The following is a 23667-nucleotide window of genomic DNA, read 5'->3' as shown; positions in this document are numbered from 1 at the left end:
ACCTAACAGCTGAGGTCATCAGTCCCCTAGAACTTAGAACTACTTAAACCTAACTAACCTAAGGACATCACACACATCCATGCCCGAGGCAGGATTCGAACCTGCGACCGTTGCGGCCGCGCGGTTCCAGACCGAAGCGCCTAAAACCGCTCGGCCACAGAATCCCACTGCACGACTGTAAGAAGTGGTATTCCATGAGTCGGGCACCCACAATCTGGTCGCTATAGAATACGCTGATATGACGCGCTTTGTCCTCCCTGCGGGTGAATGATCGGCAGATGGAAAGGTAATTTTTGGAGTTCCCCTGTGGAACGTTAGAAAGCCGTTGCTCTTTACAGTTACAGGGTGTCTCTCCGAAGAGACGTCAGGCGCATTTTCTCTGTTGTTTCAGCAAATATTTGCAGTTAAGTTTTTGTATTGTGTAGCTAGACTCAGCCCAAACAAATAGTTCTCACCAAGTCCATCATGCGCCGGCCAGTGTCGATGGAAAGCGTCGGTTCGTTTCCCGTTGCAGACAAAATGATTGTTAAAGGGGAATTTTACGTGGTCCCAAATTAGTCTACTGTGACATTCGTTTTATATATATGTATTAACAGGGATAGCAAGTCTCAAAGAATAACCCGTGCTCCGGCAGCGACAGCACTGTCCTGGTCCGCTCTAACTGCTACCGCCAAGCGTGCAGCGCTACTGGATAGCTGCTGGATTGCCGTTTATTTTTTGTGTTTTACTGTTCCTGTTAATAAATATCGATAAAACGAATATCGCACTACTCAAATCTGAGAGCATCCTGTCGAATGGGCAAGTAAACGTCCCCTTTAAAAATCATTTTGTTTGTAACGGGAAACAAGCCGACGCTTTCTTCGGCACTGGGCCCCCCATGAAACTGGTGATGAGCACTTTTTCTTGGTCTAAGTCCATCTACACAATGCAAAAACAAAATTTCAAATATCTGCTGAGACACCAGAGAAAATAGGCTTGATGACTCTTAGGAGGGACACCCGACTATAAATGATCTAGTGGATACCGTCGGAAACTGTTTGCAGTGCTGTGCGGTTGGTCCCGGCGGAGATTCGAGTCCTCCTTCGGGCATGGGTGTGAGTGTCTGTCCTTAGGATAATTTAGGTTAAGTAATGTGTAAGCTTAGGGACTAATAACCTTAGCAGTTAAGTCCCATAAGATTTCATACACACTTGAAGACACTTGTTTGCAGTGACAGTGTATGAAGGTTGCCAATCTAGAACACTTTTATGAACTGCAGGAAGATCTGCGGAGAATTATTATTATTAAAGGGACAGGCATTTGACCCTGGACATAAATAAATGTTACGTATTGCGTATAAATAGGCGAAGAAATCCACTACTGTACGATTGCACTATTGGCGATGAACCACTAAAAATAGCAACAACGGTAACATAGCAAGAAGTAACCATCTGGTGCGATCTAAAGTGGAATGACGACTTAAAACTAACTGTAGGAAAATCAAATGCCATTCTGTGATGCACGAGAGGAATCTGAAGGTTCGAGTCCTCCCTCGGACATGTGTGTGTGTGTTTGTCCTTGGGATTATTTAGGTTAATTAGTGTGTAAGCTTAGAGACTGATGATCTTAGCAGTTAAGTCTCATAAGATTTCACACACATTTGAACATTTAGAATCTGAAGGAAATGTACAGTAAGGTGATAAAGGTCATGGCTCTGAGCACTATGCGACTTAACTTCTGAGGTCATCAGTCTCCTAGAACTTAGAACTAATTAAACCTAACTAACCTAAGGACATCACACACATCCATGCCCGAGGCAGGATTCGAACCTGCGACCGTAGCGGTCGCGATAAAGGTCATGGGGTAGCGATATAGACATAACAGAAAGAGGTAGTTTCGCATACACAAGATATAAAAGAGCAATGCACTGGAGGAGCTGTCATTTGTACTAAGGTGATCAACGTGCAAAGGTTTCGGACGTGATTATGGCCGCACTACGCAAATTAACGGACTTTGAACGCGGAGTGGTAGATGGAGCTAGACACATTGTAGCGATGCAAGGGGCACCAAATTTGTTATAAAAGTCAGTAAATTACTCAACGGACAGTATTTTTCAGTACAGGTATTTCGTTCATTCCAAGCAAGTGTCGATTCGTGACGTCATCGTCCAGACACGAGTTGACCGTAATCTAAATCCGTTTTAGCAAACTAATAATTTCTCACAGGCGATAAAATTTTATTGATTTTAAAAATACAAGTTCTTGAAGTTTGTTCAGAATCGGAAACGTTTAATTAGTAATTACATGTAATAATTTATTTGTTTAATATAAAGGTGTTTTGAGTTTTGTATGCATAAAAAATGTGAATTTATGTGCGGCTTTTACTCTGAGACGAGTTATCACTTAGAGTGCTAAAAGCGCGTGTGTACAGTTCGCTGACTATGTGGTGAATTTTATTTTGTAATTTTGACCCGAATGGAGAGTAAATCCATTTTCATTTACTCTTTACGTGAGATAGATACATCACGTTATTACAAACGAGTCGTTTCGCTTATTAGGGAAAACTGAAACCTGCGCTCTCGATTTAAAATACATTACACGCCAGTGCGTGATCGAGCTCTCCAGTAAGTCGCATACAATAGTTGCAAATGCGTTTGGACTTAATGCACGAAGTTGGAAATTAATTTTAAAACAAGTGCTGATTTTGACAAAAAAATGAACTGAAAGTTTATTCAAAATATCGAGGTCCAGTTTTAACTGAGACACGTATCACCTTGTTGATTACGTTGCACTGTAAAGCAGCTTAATTAATTGATTAGAACGATTTGCGACGTAGTAAGGCACATTACACACACAAAATGTTACACGAAGTTTGCTGACCGCATGAGAGTATGAGAGTGTTTTCCTTCCCATAAATGCCAATAAACTGGCAGTTTCAAAAGTTAAATTATTAACAGTTGTGTAACTTCATTGATTGTCCTACACGACTATGGAACTTGTATCGTGTCTCTTCACAAGAGATCTCAGGAAGCCGGGATAAACAACAAGAAGAAAAAGACTAAAGAAGAGGCATCGGTATAACAAGCTACATTCCATTTCGGAAATCGTTAGCGAATTCAATATTTCACGATGCACAGTGTTAAGAGTGTGCCGAGAATACCGCAATTCAGTAATTACCTCCCACCTTGGACAACCCAGTGGCGTACGTCCTTCACTTAACGACCGAGAGCAGCAGCGTTTGCGTAGAGTTGTCAGTGCTAACCGACAAATAGTACTCAGTAAAATAACCGCAGAAATCAATGTGGGATGTACGACGAACGTATCCGTTAGGACAGTGTCGCGAAATTTGGCGTTAATGGGTTAGGGCAGCAGACGACCTACGCGAGTGTCTGCTTACAGCACACCGCCTGCATCGCCTCTCCTGGTATTGTGACCATACCAGTTTTACCCTAGAAGACTGGAAAACTATGGTCTGGTGGTAGGAGTCCTTCATGTTCCCAAAAAAACGATGGAATTTTTATGGATGACACTGCACCATGTCACCTGGCCACAATTGTACGTGACTGATTTGAAAAACATTCTGGACAACTTGAGCGAATGATTTGACCACCCAGATCGCCCGACATGAATCCCATCGAACATATATGGGACATAATCGAGAGATTATTTCGTGCAAAAAATCCTGCAGCAGCAACACTTTCACAATTATGGACAGTTATAGAGGCAGCATGGCTCAGTATTTCTGCAAGGAACGTCCAGCGACTTGTTAGTTCATGTCACGTCGAGTTGCTGCACTACGCCAGGTAAAAGGAGACTCGACACAATATTAGGAGATGACTCTTGTGACCTCAGTGTAATTAACCCATGATAAAAGCAGCTTGCGAAACACTTTTAAGGCCGGTTCTCGAGTACTGCTCGTCAGTCTGGGACCCTTACCACATTGCATTAATAGAAGAAGTAGATAAGATCCAATGAAGAGCGGGTCGTTTCAGCAAGAAACATTTAGTAATAGTAGTAATAGTAGCAGTAGTAGTTGTTGTCTTACTTATCCGTGGATCACTTTTACAAGGACGTTGGACATGCCATGCCATTACAATTTAAAAATAATAAAAATAACATAATTTTTATGTACAGGCATTTGCGTAGTTACAGGTCTAGTTTGCCAAGGACGCGATAGGTATTTTTTTTATTTATCCTTCACAGCTACAGCCTGTTACCTCAGAAGCTAAAATAGGCCATATAATTCAAATTTTTGTGGCAATAATAAATGCATATATTAATTATTTATTCCTGGTACTTAATAAAAATATACAGTAAAAGTAAACGCTAACACTATAAAAATGCAAATATTACGACCACGTTCTACCACTACGAAACTACATTACCCTGCATGAAACTACAATAGAACCCCAGCTGTTAACGTTACTGTTAACACTACAGAATCTGTTCTGTTTTTGTTCATTTATTTTGGTGCATTTAAATGGAGATGGTTTCATCGCTACTAGATCCTCCTTCATATTACCCCGCTCTGCTGGATTCATTGGGCATAGAGCAGCATGTCAGCAGCGTTTCCGCTGTAACAAGTAATTCCACGATTCACTCTTTCGTCATACACTGAATCGCCAAAGAAACTGGTATAGGCATGCGTATTCAAATACAGGGATATGTAAACAGGCAGAATACGGAGCTGCGGTCGGCAACGCCTATATAAGACAAGTGTCTGGCGCAGTTGTTAGATCGGTTACTGCTGCTAAAGTGACAGGTTATCAAGATTTAAATGAGTCTCAAAGTGGTGTTGTAGTCGACGCACGAGCAATGGGATACAGAATCTCCGAGGTAGCGTACGACCATTTCACGAGTGTACCGTGAATATCAGGACTCCGGTAAAACATCAAATCTTCGACATCGCTGCGTTCGGAAAACGATCCTACAAGACGGTACCAACGACGACTGAAGAGACTCGTTCAAGATGACAAAAGTGCAAACCTCCCACAAATTGCTGCAGATTTCAGTGCTGGGCTGTCAACAAGTGTCAGCGTGTGAACCATTTAACGAAACATTATCAATATGGGCTTTCGAAGCCGAAGGCCCACTCGTGTACCCTTGATCACTGCACGTCAACACCGACATTGGACTGTTGATGGCTGGACACATGTTGCCTGGTCGGAAGAGTCTCGTTTCAAATTGTATCGAGAGGATGGATGTGTACGGCTATGTGGATAACCTTACAAATCCACGGACACTGAATGACAGCAGGGGACTGTTCAAGATGGTGGATGCTCTGTAATGGTGTGAGGCGTGTGCAGTTGGAGTGATATGGGACACCTGATACGTCTGGATACGACTCTGACAGGTGACACGTAAGTAAGCATTCTGTCTGATCACCTGCATCCATTCATGTCCATTGTGCGTTCCGAGGGACTAGGGCAATTCCAGCAGGACAATGCGACACCCCACACGTCGAGAAATGCTACAGAGTGTCTCCAGGATCACTCTTCTGAGTTTAAACACTTCCGCTGGCCACCAAATTCTCCAGACATCACCATTATTGAGCATATCCGAGATCCGGGATGCCTTGGAACGTGCTGTTTAGAATAGACCTCGACCTCCTCGTACTCTTACGGATTTATGGACAGCCCTGCAGGATTCATGGTGTCGTTTCCCTCCAGCACTACTTCAGACATTAGTCGAGTCCATGACAGGTCGTGTTGGGGCACTTCTGCGTGCTCACGGGGGCCCAACACGATATTAGGCAGATATATCAGTTTCTTTGGCTCTTCAGTGTAGAACCCGCAGTATCGTCCATGATGCGCCATGTTGAGTCGCTCCTCAGTGCTGCTTTGGAATCCAACATCGTTAATACTTGACTGCTATTATCCGTTGCGTCTTCGTACAGCAGCAATGTGTTGTTCTGGAATGTCCGCACTGCTACAGACACAATTATCATTTCATCTGTCTTTTGATTTTGTATAGATATAGATACGGGCCATGAACAGTCTGGTAATGTATCAGGTCACGGGTCAAGGAATCTCATTTTGAGTCTTTCCTCGATGTTAGGGAGAATACATATGTTCTCCTGCCTGTGCCTAGGGTGACCCACTCATTTTCCCACAGTTGAAATATACGATCTTGTATGAACTATTTCATATTGGCCTCAGTTCAAAGTATTCTTCGAACGTTCATTTGATTGCTTTTCTTGAACCAACAAAGGGCTCCCCTTTTCCTGATTTTCAAGTTCAAGGCACATAGTCCTAGAATTATTAATAGTGCATCATCCGGGGTAGTGCAGTAGGCGCCCGTTAACTACGTGGGAGTATTGAAAAGTAATGCCTCTGATTTCTTTATTTTGAGTAAATTCTTAAATCTTTTTTAAATAAAACAAACGTCATTAACATTCCACATTCTTATTTTTCATGTCTATGTATTTACAGCCCTCTGCCACTAGAGGGCTCCGAATGGTATCGTGTAATATGGCGCTGTGTAACGTAACTCTGTTGTGGCGAATTTCGAATTCGAAGAGTTCGTGCTCTCCTTCAGCATGACAATGCCAGACCATACACGAGCGCTGCAAGACATCGGCACCAATCTGACGTCTTGCGTTCATTGCTATCGATCATCCTCCATAGAGTCCCGACTTGGTCCTATCCGATTATCATCTATTTCCAAAACTTAAAGGACACCTTCGAGGACTTCACTTTGGTAATGATAAAGCGGTGAAAGCAGATATGACATCGCGGCTCCGTCAAGAAAGTCAAACATTCTACAGTGATGATGTCAACCATTTGGTTTCTCGTTGGGAGAAATGTGTTCGTCGCCTGGATGACTATCTTGAGAAATAAACAAGTAGACGTGAAGAATAAAAATGTAGAATGTTAATGACGTTTTTTGTTTAAAAAGCTTTACGAGTTTTCACATAAAAAATTCGGAGGCATATCTTTTCAGTACACGCTCGTATGTAGCACTTCTCGTTGTACTGTTCTGACAAGCGAGGCTTTTTTCACAAGCTGCAATGTGTGAGCCCAAACGTCACACCATATCCTACGACTGATGCTAACATAGATTGGTGGAATGCTCTGATTGTTTTCAAGAGAAATAGAAATTGCCTCTTTGCTATTGTTATGGTCATCACGTTTGTAACTTTTCTTTCTGCGTCCTCTACACGATGTGCAAAGTTGCAACGTTCGTCCCGGAACGCTCCTAGGTATCTCTTCACTGTGCTTCTGCTAATCGTTACATCGTTTAATTTTATTTTAAGGTTTCTTGGTAGGATTATTTTCAGCACGAGGTCTGTAGTTTTGTGAGGTACTAGTTACAGTTTGACAATTCGACGCCATCCTTCTAGTTCATGAAGCACTAGAATACATTTGTCTTTAATAATTTTTCTGGAGTCACTGCTTAAAACAAACAACAAATCATCTGCAAATACTACGAGTCAGCTTAGGTTACTGCTGTCATGTAACTTCTGTAGTATGGGCTCCAATGCTACATCCCAAGACTTTGGGCCACACACTGATCCCCGTGGAGAGCCTTTTGTTATTGTCTTCGTTACTTCCCTTCTAGGCATATTAAAGATGAGCCTTTCTCCCGCGGCAGTAGTCTCTTATGCAGCTGTCTAGCACCTTTGGACACTCGAACTCCCTAAGGCGATCAAAGAAAGACGGCCACTACAGGTTATCGAAAACGCCAGCAATATTGATCATCATCGATAGGGCGTACATGGAATAAGTGCCTGCCGCTAGCGAGATCGCCTTATTAGTTGCGTCTTCTATTGACTTGCCTCTTATAAACCTGTACTGGCTAGGGCTCATCTTGTATAGCAGTCTATGATCTTGTAATGTCTTGCATAATAGTTTTTCAAATATCTTGCCGAGGGCGTTCAGAAAACAAATTGGTCTGTATGATTTGGTTATCATCGGATTCTTGTCTTGGCCTACACTTACAATCACCCCTTCAAGATCCTTCCACATTGCAGGGACCCTTCCTTGCAAAAGACACTCATACTGCAGGTCACGTAATTAAAAATTTAATTGGTCGCGTAAGACTTGTATTGCTTCGGCAGGAATCCCATCCGGTTCTGCAGATTTTCTCTTTTTCAGTCTTAAAATTATTTCCCTAATCTCTTCTTGTGCGAAGAAGCACACACGTTTATTGTTTCTATAGTCTTCGCATAACATTTTTAATAACGTACACTGATCTCTCGTCTTCGTCTTCATCGTCAGGAAGCAATATTTCCATCAGCTGGGCAGCTGGCTGTTTTCAACTCTCCGTTACTGTTCCATCATTTCTTTTGAGCGTGGATACGAGTGTTGGTGACCGTATTTTCTCGCAGACTATTTTTATCGCCGGCCGGTGTGGCCGTGCGGTTAAAGGCGCTTCAGTCTGGAACCGCGTGACCGCTGCGGTCGCAGGTTCGAATCCTTCCTCGGGCATGGATGTGTGTGATGTCCTTAGGTTAGTTAGGTTTAATTAGTTCTAAGTTCTAGGCGACTGATGACCTCAGAAGTTAAGTCGCATAGTGCTCAGAGCCATTTGAACTATTTTTGTCTTATTCCCCAGTTATCGGTTTCTGAGTTACTCTACACTAATTGTTTCCAACGTTCCATTTTTGTTTCCCATAACTCTTCCTTAAAGCGTTGTTTAACATGCCTGTATATATGCAGCCTTCGAGTTCTTTCCTCTCGGGTCTTGCTGCTCTAGCATAGCTTCCTGGCTCTTCTTATTTCACATTCAGTTTCTGCAGAGTTTCGGTCTCAGTGCAAGGTACTCCTCTAGAGGACCTCTCCTGATAAGTATCGACGCCTCCATTGCTCTATATATAGCCACCGTCAGTTCTTGCGCTTTAACATCTACGGCACCACCCAACGATAGACTTCCCGGACTCTGAAACACCCTTCCAAATTCTTCACAGTTAGCCTTCTTAATGTTGTATTTGGGCATTACGTCCAAGTTTTTTGTTTTGTCTTGGATTTCTCTTCCAGTAGCATGTGGTACTGTGATCACTCGATGTCAATCCGCTCTCAACCTTCCAGCCCTTCATATGGCGTGCCGCTGATGTATTTGCTTGAGTGACGTCTGTATTTGGCGTTGCTGCGACACTCCCTTCGTAGGGTGGTGGATTGTGAGGTGTATTCAATACCCGTAGTTTGAGTTGCATAATGGCTTCTTCATTGCCTTCCATCAGTCAGGCGGCTATGCCACAATACTGACTTCGCATTTGCATCAGTGGTGTACACAAAAGTCTTAATTCATCCTAGGTGGCTAATATCGTTTAACTTTGTCAGAAACTCGTCGATCTCACCACTAACTTGAAAATACATGGAAATTAGGGTGCAACTTTCATTTCCTGTTAACATTACCAAACAGATTACGCGTTCCGAAAAATACTGTGATATTCTTGTCACTATAATGGTTTTGTTAAATACTGTTATTGTTGCGATAGGACGTTGCCTTGGGTGACTATCTGGGCAGTTATCGGCATACTGTGGACCTTTGGTGCCTTAGCATACGGTTCTTGCGAACACAACACATCTAACTTCAGCTCTTCTCCCACTTTTCTAGCTCCACGTAATACGCTGTCACTTCTTATGGCATTCAACCCAACTATTTTTATCTCCATTAGTGATGGTGGATATATATTAGACAATCTGGTCATTCTCCTCTGTAATCCCACGATATACCGGGTGATCAAAAAATCAGCATAAATTTGAAAACTTAATAAACCACGGTATAATGTATATAGAGAGGTAAAAATTGACACACATGCTTGGAATGACATGGGGTTTTACTAGAACAAAAAAAAAAAGTATTGCTAGACACGTGAAAGATCTCTTGCGCGCGTCGTTTGGTGATGATCGTGTGCTCAGCAGCCACTTTCGTCATGCTTGGCCTCCCAGGTCCCCAGACCTCAGTCCGTGCGATTATTGGCTTTGGGGTTACCTGAAGTCGCAAGTGTATCGTGATCGATCGACAACTTTAGGGATGCTGAAAGACAACATCCAACGCCAATGCCTCACCATAACTCCAGACATGCTTTACAGTGCTGTTCACAACATAATTCCTCGACTACAGCTATCGTTGAGGAATTAATGGACATATTGAGCATTTCCTGTAAAGAGCATCATCTTTGCTTTGTCTTACTTTGTTATGCTAATTATTGCTATTCAGACCAGATGAAGCACCATCTGTCGGCCATTTTTTTAACTTTTGTATTTTTTGTTTTTTGTTTTTGTTTTAATAAAACCCCATGTCATTCCAAGCATGTGTGTCAATTTGTACCTCTCTACCTACATTACTCCGTGATTTATTAAGTTTTCAAATTTATACTGACTTTTTGATCACCCGGTACGACCATGCGTTATCACAAAATGCTTGCACAACATTTCTAAGGAAAATAATTCATTTCTTCTGGCATGGACCTGTTTCAATAACTTCTCCTGTTTTTCCACTTCTGTTGGCAAATTGTTCGCTTTGCGATGGATTCTGTCTACGAAATCATGTACAGGAAAAAGTAATATACTCTCCTTTCTGGTTCATATTACTGACCAGGTGTCTTAACGCTAGAGCAGGCGTCGTCGGCGCTTCCAGCCTAGTGAGCTTATCACATTCTTTATACTTTCATAAATCTGTATCGGATCTGTTCGGGTCTCTGTTCTGCTGCCTACTTCTCTGTGGCGGGTGTTTGTTCCTGGACGAAGTGGCTCCGAGCCTCCTACTGCTTTTACTGCAGATTCATATTCTGCACTGGCAAATCTTCTTTTACATATGTCGGTACCGCTCGGACTGTGTGCTGTCGCATTCTACATACAACTGCCCATTTTCTCTCGCCAAATCCTGTTCGCCTGTATCATATGCCACTCCTACTTGCGCCTGTGCTCTTGATTCTCTGTCACACCACATAGTTCTGAATTTTCGCCATAAATTTCTTTTCTACTTTTTCGTGGGTGCATGAAGCTCTACTTCGGTCTCTGTCACACGCTCTTTTATTTCTGCTTACTGCACAGTTTATGCCAATAGTTCCTCATTCTTTCTGCTACCCTCCTCCTCGCCGATGTTGATTTATGTTTCTTACATGGAAGACACGTAATGGTGTCATTAGAGTCCTGATTATTTTGTTGTGTTATTAGACGCCTATCCATAATCCGTTCTTAAAATGTGCCTTGTTAGGAGGGTTTGATACCTGTGGCATTCATCTCTATTCCCCGTGCACTTTGTACCTGTATATTTACATGGCACATACACTGCGACTTGTTAGCTTTTATTGCAGTCTTTTATGATGTGGTCTTCTTCCCCACAGTGTCCACAAATTACCACTACTTTATCATAATGTTTTGTCAGATGACCAAGGTTCTGGCATTGCGCGGACCTACTCACTACTAGGTAATATTTCACTCAGACCAAAACAAAACCTGGATATACTTTTGTCGCTTCATAAGAAATGTGCTAACCTCGATCCTCATTTCAATAACTTGGTGGACCACTTTCCCTCCCATTGACCCCGTTCTGAAGAGCATTGTAACGCCACTTTCGAAACTTTCCTTGGTCAGTTTGTCTTCAAGGTTCTGCATGTATATTGTGTTCTTTAGTGTCTTGGTACCTGTGTCCTTTCTGATGTCATACAGTATCATTAAAGTCCTCGTTTTATTAGAAAAGGCCTCGTTTTATTAGACTGTTCACATATCAATTTCTCTTGCACCCCATGCTGTTCATTATCTTTTCCATGACACTCGGTGTAGCAGTTTCCAGCATGATAGTACTATTAGTTTGTTTGATCTTCTTTATACAAATTTTCTCTTTGGTGAGTTTCATTAAGGCCGTTAGCTTTTGTTGCCCTACCTTTGCATTTTCGCTTGTTCTCGACTTTATGAACAAATTATTTTGTTGCATAGTTTGTACTACTGCGATTTTAGCAGCAGGAGTTGTTTTCGCATCTCTACTAGGCACCATTAGCACTGCACTTGTATACGCTTTCTCTGGTTTTTGTGATTTTTCTCTACAACTCTCATTTTCTTCTCTTAGTTGTTTCACTCTGTCAATTAATAACCCCTGCTCTGTGCGACAGGTAGTTGGCTGTGACCTTATAGCCGGAACCATCCCTGCGTTTTCCTGAAGCAGTTTATGGCAACGGTGGGAAATCCTAAATCAGGACGTATGGATGAGCATCAGAACACCCATCCTCCCGAATAAAAGGCCACCTTGTTTAAAAGAGCGCTACCTCGTTCGGTTTATCCCTAGTGTACAATAATGTTTTACAAAGAAGTTATTTAATAATGTAAAAGGGTATTTCTACGTTGTTCGTTCATTTCATACTACCAGTCACTACACACGCTATACACACGTTACTTTATCATTTATCACCACACACACTATCAGCTGACATCAAGACCATGTTGACGATGTCCGGTTTCCATTTTATGTACCGTAAGTTCCCATTTGCTGGCCTGAAAGACTGAGTCAGCATCATTCTATGATGAGTGAGATGTTGATCTCAGAAAGATGATAAGGTGCTGGTATTATGCATTATACATTGCATAGCTTTGGGAGTAAAGTTTTCCAGAAATGAAAAAAAAACTGAAGAGAAGAAAAGAAGGAAAAAATATGGCGTGGATGTGGAATTCGAAATAATAGATGATTCTGTTATCATTATTATTATTAGTAGTAGTAGTAGTATCACTATTACTATTATTATTGACTTGTGTTATAATTTTGTCCAAATTCTCATTATGTGTTATCTATTTGATCCTTCATTGTAAAGAATGTATTGTTTAACAGGTAATTTTTAACTGCTGTTTCAGATAAGTTCGTTTTAGCAGTTTCTTTAATGTCCCTGGACAGTTAATTGTACAGTTTTACTCCTTCCTAGAAAATGCTGTATTGAGTTTCATGTTTATTCTTTTTTGATAGAAGTAAGTCCAGTCTAGATCTTGTTCCGTGGTCATGGACAGATCTGTCTGTCCAGTAACCATCAATGTTGTTTTTGATGTGCATGACTGATTGGTAAGTGTAGTTCATATTCTCAGTGTTTTGAACAAATCTTTTCAATGAGCTACTAATTTTGGTCATTATTCTTATGGCTCTTTTCTGTAGTTTGAAAACTGTGTTTATATTTTGTACATTTGCTGCCCAGAGTAGAATTCCATAACTAAAGATTGAGTGTACATACAGGGCGACAATTATTGAACTACACTCCTGGAAATTGAAATAAGAACACCGTGAATTCATTGCCCCAGGAAGGGGAAACTTTATTGACACATTCCTGGGGTCAGATACATCACATGATCACACTGACAGAACCACAGGCACATAGACACAGGCAACAGAGCATGCACAATGTCGGCACTAGTACAGTGTATATCCACCTTTCGCAGCAATGCAGGCTGCTATTCTCCCATGGAGACGATCGTAGAGATGCTGGATGTAGTCCTGTGGAACGGCTTGCCGTGCCATTTCCACCTGGCGCCTCAGTTGGACCAGCGTTCGTGCTGGACGTGCAGACCGCGTGAGACGACGTTTCATCCAGTCCCAAACATGCTCAATGGGGGACAGATCCGGAGATCTTACACCTTCTACAGCACGTTGGGTGGCACGGGATACATGCGGACGTGTATTGTCCTGTTGGAACAGCAAGTTCCCTTGCCGGTCTAGGAATGGTAGAACGATGGGTTCGATGACGGTTTGGATGTACCGTGCACTATTCAGTGTCCCCTCGACGATCACCAGTGGTGAACGGCCAGTGTAGGAGATCGCTCCCCACACCATGATGCCGGGTGTTGGCCCTGTGTGCCTCGGTCGTATGCAGTCCTGATTGTGGCGCTCACCTGCACGGCGCCAAACACGCATACGACCATCATTGGCACCAAGGCAGAAGCGACTCTCATCGCTGAAGACGACACGTCTCCATTCGTCCCTCCATTCACGCCTGTCGCGACACCACTGGAGGCGGGCTGCACGATGTTGGGGCGTGAGCGGAAGACGGCCTAACGGTGTGCGGGACCGTAGCCCAGCTTCATGGAGACGGTTGCGAATGGTCCTCGCCGATACCCCAGGAGCAACAGTGTCCCTAATTTGCTGGGAAGTGGCGGTGCGGTCCCCTACGGCACTGCGTAGGATCCTACGGTCTTGGCGTGCATCCGTGCGTCGCTGCGGTCCGGTCCCAGGTCGACGGGCACGTGCACCTTCCGCCGACCACTGGCGACAACATCGATGTACTGTGGAGACCTCACGCGCCACGTGTTGAGCAATTCGGCGGTACGTCCACCCGGCCTCCCGCATGCCCACTATACGCCCTCGCTCAAAGTCCGTCAACTGCACATACGGTTCACGTCCACGCTGTCGCGGCATGCTACCAGTGTTAAAGACTGCGATGGAGCTCCGTATGCCACGGCAAACTGGCTGACACTGACGGCGGCGGTGCACAAATGCTGCGCAGCTAGCGCCATTCGACGGCCAACACCGCGGTTCCTGGTGTGTCCGCTGTGCCGTGCGTGTGATCATTGCTTGTACAGCCCTCTCGCAGTGTCCGGAGCAAGTATGGTGGGTCTGACACACCGGTGTCAATGTGTTCTTTTTTCCATTTCCAGGAGTGTATATGAAAAAAACTTAAATTTGTTACAAATCAGTAATGCTTTTGGGGTTATTGCTGTACACGTTGTCTTCAATGTAGCCCCACAAAAAGGAGTCGCATGTGTTCAGATCCGGGAGAATATGGAGGCCAATCGAGGCCTATGCCAGTGGCCTCTTGGTACCTCAGAGACAGTATGCTGTACCCAAGGTGCTCCTCCAGGTCATCAAACGCTCTTCTGCTTCGATAGTGTCGAATTCCGTCTTGCGTGAACCACATCTTGTCGAAATCAGGGTCACTTTTGATAATGGGGATGAAATCATCTTCCAAAACCTTCACGTACCGTTCGGCAGTTAACGTGCCATGAAGGAATATCGCACCGATTATTTCATGACTGAACATTGCACATCACACGGTCACCTATTGAGGGTGAAGGGACTTCTCGATCACGAAATGCAGATTCTCAGTCCCCCAAGTGCGCCAATTTTGTTTACTGACGAACCCATCCAAATGAAAGTGGGCTTCGTCTCTGAACCAAGCCATACAGGCATACTAATTCCCATCATGCCCCACGGCCATCCGTGCACTTTGAACGTCTTAACGCAAACCGTTCAGAAGCTATGACTATTTTATTTCATATAGTTCAATAACTGTCACCATGTATGAACAGTATGTAACTATGATACACTGGCTGTTACGTACTGATCACAGGACCCTAAGGGCGCAACATCCTGATGACATTCTGTTTGCAAGTATCTTTGCATGTTCAAATCACTTCAATTGAGAATCCTTAATTTTATGTTCGTTACGCAGTCTATAGAGCTAATATTACATTTCATTTAACAGTGTCATTTTCGTCTTCAAATAGTAATTTGTGGCGTTTGTTTACTTTATGTTCAATGTCATTTTATTGCATATTAACCATGTGTGAACTTACTTGAATGTTTCATTTACTTTCTTATAAGCGGTTTTCTTGTTTTCTCTGTAACTATAACATTTCTGTAATCACCAAAGAGATTTTTTTCTCCATGACAAACAGTACTGGGAAAGACATCGATGTATATCAGGAACAATATTGGTCCTAATTGGCTACTCTGAGGACTCATATATTAATGTAGTTTGGTTCCGATAAGTGTTTTACTAAAAGTTAACCTTATCTGAGCTTTGTATTATCTCTACTCTTTGTACCTTATCTGCTAGGTATGACCGGAAACAGTCTTTAGCTACGCCTCTTGTTCCTAATGATTCTAGCTTGTTTAATAGAATTTTATGGTCAACAGTACCAGAAGCTTTCGCTATATCTAAGAATACATCTGTGACACAGTCACCCTCGTCAGGAGCAGCGAGGATCACTTTTGTGAATTCTGACTGTTGCTCATTACTATAAAAAGGAGATTTAGAAAATGAAAAATGGCAAAATGAAAAAGTTTCATAACTTCTCTGGAATATCATACTGAGTCTCGGGCAGGAAAATTAAATTTCAATGTTATCGACGATACGGAACTGTAACGAACGTCTACTTTGGGATAGACGAAATTTTAAGTCTCTCACCCACCAACACATTACCACGTTGATGCTTCATCGGTTGTTAAAAATCACCAGCATTTTAGGATAAAACTTATCCATCGTACTTCAAAGTGGTGCAAAGATTATCAGCTTTCTATAAACCCCCCAAAAAAGTAAATTTATGTGCTTCACAAAACGGAAAAAACATAGTATCCTATGACTACAATATCGACGAGTCATCATTGGAATCAGTTTGCTCACACAAATACCTGACCATAACAATGATATGAAATGGAGTAATCACATAAGCTCAGTTATAGGAAAGACTGACAGCTCAATTAGTTTCATTTTCAGGATACCGTGAAGACGTAGTCTACAAAGAACACTGCTCCAAAATTACTTGTGCGTCCCATCTTAGAATACTGCTCAAATGTGTGGGAGTCATACAAAACAGGACTAACAGAGGATATTGACGTACACAAATAAGGGCAGCACTAATGGTCACAGGTTTGTTTGACTCTCTGGAGAGGTTCAAAGAAATGTCAAAAAACTTAAATTGTCATATTACTGGAGATAGACCCAAATTATTTGAAAACTTACCTCCAAAATTTCAAGAACAAGTATTAAGTAAAGAATCTAGAGATATCATTCATAGCCCTGCGTATTGCTCCCGTAGTGACCGTGAACGCTAAGTTACATTAAATGCAACACGTACAGACCCATTTAAACAACCATTCTTCCCGTGTTACATACTCGGCTGGAATAGGAAAAAACCTGAACACATCGTATCATGCTAAGCACCATCTGTCTTGCATCTCACAGTGGTTTGCAGAGGATGTTGTAGATGTAGATGTTAACAGAAAAGCAAGTTTCGATGGCAGAAGAAAAAAAAACTAATGCAATGGAAAGTACCGTTGCAGAAGGTATCCACATCGAATTCTAGAGCAAACAGCGCAGCAGAAGCTAAGAAGTGACGCACAGAGTTTGAAAAGGGTCCCGAAGCACTAAGAAACAGGCAAGGCAGTTACAACTGGAAAGAGTGCGGCTAATATTATGGAACGCAAATGCTTCAGTCAAACATATCAAATAAATGTACGGGATAATATAGATTAGTGGCTATTGTGATCGATGTCATATGAAAAATATCTGATGCATCAGATCAGCATTCACCTCAGTCGTCAGTACAGGTCAACGACCGGGCGTAAAGAGTAAACGGAAGCGATATTCTTAAAGAAGACGAAACATTAAATCAGCATAGCACGACATCTGTCAGTCCTATGGTAATTCCAATTTGTCAGTATATACAGTGGACATCAGAAAACGCATTGGTACAATGTAGCGCGAGTCTACATACTGTATCTGAGCAGTCAATTACAGATAGGTGGCTAGTGAAGATGCCAGCATGCCGTGATTTAGCCAATTTTCAACGCGTGGTAGTAATCTGTACAAGACGTGTGGGTCAAAGTATGTTGCAAGACACACAAAAATCTCCGAGATCAACAGTGTCTTGGTTGGATGTTAATTTCCCACATAAATCCTGATTAGAATTTATAACGCAAAGATACGATGAAAGCCGGCTATGGGGGAGTGAGGTTAGCACAGATTCCGAATGTGAGATATCCTGGGTGTTGACAAGTGTTAAAAGTGGATAAAACATGCTTATCGGATGCTTTTATAGGCTCCATACTTTAGGAGCAGTAGTAGTGATACGTTTCATAGCAGACTTGGAGAATAGTTCGTATAAATTTCCTGATCATGTTATAGTGGTAGACGGAGACTTCAAATTACCAGCTATACACTGAGAGACTCAAGTTATTAAGAGTACAAGGAAGTAGAGACAGCGACAAGTCCTGACCGCTCGAGCTCCTGTACACTGACGTCATAAGCCAGATGCAACAGCCTTCTTCCCTCTTCCAGCACATGTACATTTTATAATGTTTATTTACTTAGATATTTATTTGATTGTGTATAGTTTAGTATATAGTATGTAACCATGTTTCCTCTAACATGTCAATCTCCAGAGTAAAAGTTGTTTTTAAAATTACACGTGACGACATCAATTGCATGCAAAGACTTTAAATATGGATCGATAAATAAATAAAAAATAAATTAGAGAATGAAACTCATTACCGCCTAAAACTGAGACACTTCCTGATGCCTGAAGATTTAATTCATTTTCCTGCAGATCCGATTCTCAGCGGAGTACGAAAGTAGGATGTGACCCACCGAGCGTGAAAGGTGTCGGCTTTGCATTTGGGAAGAATGGTATTGAAATTCTCGATGGGATCCTCCAGATTTACACTGATGAGAGAAAAGTCACGGGATACCACATAACATCGTGTTGGACCTCCTTTTGCCCGGTGTAGTGCAGCAACTCGACGTGACATGAGCTCAATGGCAGCAAATGGTCTCCAAGCAGCCGAACAGAACCATTTCCAGTCAATGATCGGTTCACTTGGACAAAGAGGATCCAGTCAATACTATAAAAAAGCAGCCCACACCATTATGGAGCCACCAACAGCTTGCACAGTGCCTTGTTGACATCTTGGGTCAATGGCTTCGTGCGGTCTGGGCCACACTCGAACCCTACCATCAGCTCTTACCAACCGAAATCGGTACTTATCTGACCAGGCCACGGTTTTCCAGTCATCTAGTCTCTAACAAATATGGTCACGAGCCCAGGAGAGGAGCTGTAGGTGATGTACTGTTAGCGAAGGCACTGCAGTTGGTCGTCTGCTACCATAGCCCATTAACGCCAAATTTCAGCACGCTGTCCTAACGGATACGTTCGTCGTAATTCCCACACTGATTCCTGCGGTTATTTCATGCAGTGTTACTTGTCTCTTAGCACTGACAACTCTAGGTAAAAGCCGTTCCTCTTGGTCGTTAAGTGAAGGCTGCCTGCCATTGCATTGTCGTGGTGAGAGGTAATGCCTGATATATGGTATTCTCAGTACATTGTTGACACTTTGGATCTCGGAATATTGAATTTCCTAACGATTTCCGAAGTGGGATGCCGCATGCAACTGGCTCCAACTACCGTTCCGCATCCAGTATGTTAATTCCCGTCGTACTATCGTAACTACGTAGGAAGACTTTTCACATGAATCGTCTGAGTATAAATAATAGCCCCGCCGTTGCAACGTCCTATTGTACCTTGTGTAGACGATACTACCGCCATCTGTATATGTACATAATATGACTTTCGTCACCTCAATGTAGGGCTCCCGTGCTTTCCTGTAACAGATTATGACGACCGCTTGAATTGTCCCTTTGCAAGGCAGTGGACGACTTCTTACCAGTTATTGTTCTCTTCTATTTAGTCAAGTGTTCCATAAATAATTTCCTTTTTTTATGGTGTAGGACGAGTAAGTTTACAGAACATGTATCCAGGAATAGTTTGAATAACAATGAACATATTAATTTTCAGTCCAGTTCAGTTCAGTTCAGTGCAGCTACACTTGATTTTTTTTTATACGGGCTACCAGTTTTAAAATGAAAATTCGTCAATGGAATAAAAGAATTTCTCGAGAAGAAAGTATGCTAGATTAGATTTAAAACTTGTATTAATACCCGTCTGACATTTTATGTTCTTGGTCAAGTGATGAAAAATTTTTGTTGATGAATGTTGAACTACTTTCTGGGCCGTTGACTGCTGTAATAACGGGTAAAGAAGGTTACCACACAGCAGATAAATGACCTTCCAAGTCTTCAGGGTCGCATGGCTTCTAGCAGTTTGAGTCCTCAGCTGTCAGCCAGACTCTACAGAGGAGGTCAACAGTGCTTAAAATACTCTGAATTAAAATTTCTTAACTGGTGACAATAGCGGAGAAGTGTCATGAAAAAATAATGTCGACACCGAGCATTGCATCAGTTGCTGAATCATTTACTGCTGTTAGTACTTGGGAGGAATGAGGGTGTGAGGCTCAGATCCATATCCACAATAGAGCTTGAAATTCCCCCTGAAATCTCTGAAACTCTTAAGCTGAACTCTAGGATTTTGTCTCTGAAAGTATAATCAGCCGATTTCCTTTTCTATCATAGTTCAACATGAGTTTTTGTTTCGTTTCTAACGAGCTCATACGCGAAGGAACATTAAGCTCAAACATTGTTCCCTTTCTATTTCAGCAGGTCGCCTTCCTATCACACGATTACTTCTCGATCCCTACTGACGTCAGCGCCGACCAGACGTTAAGCGCCGCCTGTCCTCCTCCTACAGAACAGACTTCCTTTCTTTCCTCTAACGTTTATCCCGCCTAGTATGAGATTCACTTTTTCAGAAATTGACATATTTTATTTTATTATTTAACTTTATGGCTGGATGCCCTTCCTGACACAACAGTCGTCAAGGTACCCTAAGGGAGGGGGGCCGTGAACACCATCTGTCTGCGAATCGCGTAAACTTAGTTCAATGTGCTATCGTATTTGAAATGTATCTTATTCTATGAGGCGGAATTTGGGGACCTGCCTGGCAATTATCTAAACGAGCGCGGAAACTACCTAAAAATTACATTCAGGCTGGCCAGTGTACTTGCTCATGTTAACCTATTGCATCAATTCGATCCGGGTGCGCAGCTCACCTCCCTGATACGCAGGAATGTGCGCTGCACGTTAGCTATACTTACAGATTCCATTGCAGTAGGTACTGAGACTCTTTTTCATTGAATAAAATGTCTTTCATTTTACAATGCTTATACAAGCTTATTTTTATATGTTGTGTGCAATATTTTAAAAAATCTATCGATTTCAGAATCCACTTGACTGACATACGTTTCATCTTTCAGTTCTGGAGATGACGTACCGCCATCTTCAATTTCTTCCTGTGGTTCTGTGCCTGCTACTGCTGGCAACCTTCCTGATAACGTAAGCTCCACTCTATAAAAACATATTATTAATGACAGTATTAAATTTCTAGCTTTAACAATACTCGTGTGTTTAGTTTACGGAAGGTACCATAGTCTAAAAGTGTGGCTAGGAAGTTTTGAAACAGAAAGAAACCTTTCAAACTAACGTCTGTCGAGCTTTCCACGAGACATTCCGGTAATCAGTACATTTTATTGACGCTCCATCTTTGAAAAACCAATTATTAATACTTTAGTTTATACTTCAAACGTGTTTGGACGTACCTATATCATTATCTACGAACCGAATTATTTAATAATCCGTAAATTCATTTACAAATTGTTTATGGTTTTAGATTAACTGCTGTTTTACATTAAATTTATGATCTTTCCGTGAGATGTATAGCGTTTCTGAGATATTTTGTTGTGACTGTGGTAGGAGAGTGCTACCTTAATTTGATACATCAGTGTCCTGTAACCCCTTTCTGAGGCTTTTATGACGAAAAAAAAAATAATAAGACATCGCTTACACATCACACAGAAAGTAAAATTTTTGCTAATTCTCAAGAATTGAGAAAAATCTAACATACTTAAAATTTGTGTAATGGTTGTTTTTGACTTGTAAAAAGCTAATGCTTAAACAATTATGCAGGTTCTTCATTGTGTATTTGTTTTTAACTGCATGTAGAGGTGTAAAATTGCAAATGCTTTTACATCTTTACAACGACAATATTTCAAAGTTTTTTTATGAAAAGACAAAAATCCGGGGTATTTCCAACAATATTCATTAAACGAAGCCGTGGCGTGGTGAGCGGCGGGGCAGAACGATTGCGCGCACACAACATGTTTTATTTCTCATAACAAAATTACACCTGGCTGCTACGAAAATGGATTATTATTTACTTTTACATATTAAATAATACAAGCTCACATTATGTGCAACATATACCTGTGACTCACTATAACTGTTCCAAATTGCCACCACCAACAATGGTGTTTGATTTCCAATGATATACGAATTTTATTGTAGTACACTCTGTGTGAATAAAATGTTGTTGGCGTTAATTTAATATCTAGATTGCTGAATTTCGTTCTTATTGTTCCTTCCCTCTTTTGGCTTTAAGAGGTTGTCAGCATCTTACATTTTTGAGCTTCTGATGGTTGCTACTTTGGAGAGGAGCGCTACTGTTGCACTGGAACAGCTGAATGGGATGGTCTCAGACCTTGGACTAGCCGTAGGCTGGACAAGACATGCGATAACAGTGTGTTCGATCGTGCCCAGACCGTGGGTGCCCGATACATGGAACATTCTATAATGTGGTTGGCAACAGCCTGATAATAATGTCAGACAAGGATAGGGGACATCGAATCAAGCAAAATTTTCTAGATAGCCACAATCTGGACAAGCAACACTATGAAGTTGTGGTTATAGAACAACAGCCTCGATGAGTGCACAGATTTTTGTCCAGAAACGAGCTTGTTGGATGTGACTAATGCGGTTTTGTTTGAATAATTTTTGAGGTGTGCCAGCCGTTAGTTGTGGAGCAAACTACTCATGGAGACAAAGGGCCCATAGTTCTCCCTATGTAAACAAATGGGCCACTTCGCCTAGTGTCCTTATGTAAGGAAACTGTTCACTTGTGCTCTTGAGTTATATATATGCAAGCGTAATTTATGACCCCAATGTTAGCGAAACAGGTATATATGCTATTAAGTTATGGTTACATAAGTCTAATTTATGACCAGATTATTTTAGTCTAATCTTAATGGCCATAATTTATGACCCAAGATGGCCACGCATGTAAATTTCAAGCTGTATGACACATTGCATTGTCCTGGTGGTAGATGCCATCATGCCAAGGAAAACCAAAATGCATGTGGGCGTGAATATGGTCCGTCAAGGATAGATGCATATTTGTGTTGAATGTCTTCCAGAATTATGACATCACCCAGGGAATGCCACGTAAACATTCACCAGACCATAAAACTCACTCGATTGCTGCAGGGTGTTTGCTTTTTAGGCGTTTCACGCCATGTATGTCAATAGGCATCTGTCCAATGGAGCATAAAATGTGATTCGTCTAAAAAGGTCACCTGGCTTCTCTCGCTAGACGCACAGTTGCGATATTGGCGTGCATATTCCAGCCTTCCTCGCAGATGAACAGCAGTCAGCATGAGTGCATGAACCAAGGACCTGCTACAGAGGCCCGTATGCGGTAACATGCACCTAATGGTCGTTGAGGAGACACTGTTGGTAGCCCCTTGGTTTATCTGGCCGGTCAGCTTCTCAACAATTGCATGTCTATTAGCCAGAACTCATCTCTGCTGCCGTCATCCACCCCTATCATCCATGGCGTATGGTGGGCAACAGTTGCCTCGACGCAGGTTTGGTACAGTGTCATTTTACCATGCAGGGTATACATTAACCACTGCTGCACACAAACGGTTTACAAACTTGGCCGTTTCGGAAATGATTCCACCCTTTGCCCAAAAGCCAGTGATCATGCCCTTTTGGACATAAGACAAATCGCTCCGTTTTTGCATTACGACAATGTCTACACTGTATTATTACACACCACTCCGACACACTTTATATATCCTCCACGGTTAGTGATGGCACCTGCCTTCTGCGAGTAATTATTGCAAATTGACATCGAACGTAAATGGTAATCACATTAATGTGACACGATCGTGCAGAACTTTCCTATGGTACAAATTGTCGGCCTACAGACAGATGCAGACTGTTTCATGCATTATCACACTTAGTTTGCCATATAATCATTAT

General features: G+C 42.1%; 1 protein-coding gene across 1 annotated transcript in view; it reads left to right on the top strand.

The window, feature by feature from the left end:
• Positions 1-23667, top strand: part of LOC124556764 (DNA damage-regulated autophagy modulator protein 2-like) — a 204691-nt gene that overhangs the window by 86276 nt on the left and 94748 nt on the right. Inside the window, exon 2 of the mRNA XM_047130773.1 lies at positions 20826-20904. Within this exon, the coding sequence (XP_046986729.1) occupies positions 20834-20904 (71 nt within the window). The 5' untranslated portion in view covers positions 20826-20833. The remainder of the gene's footprint in view (positions 1-20825; positions 20905-23667) is intronic.

The sequence above is a fragment of the Schistocerca americana genome, chromosome X (genome assembly GCF_021461395.2).
Source record: "Schistocerca americana isolate TAMUIC-IGC-003095 chromosome X, iqSchAmer2.1, whole genome shotgun sequence".
NCBI lineage: Eukaryota > Metazoa > Arthropoda > Insecta > Orthoptera > Acrididae > Schistocerca > Schistocerca americana.
This window is presented reverse-complemented; position numbering and strand designations above follow the sequence as displayed.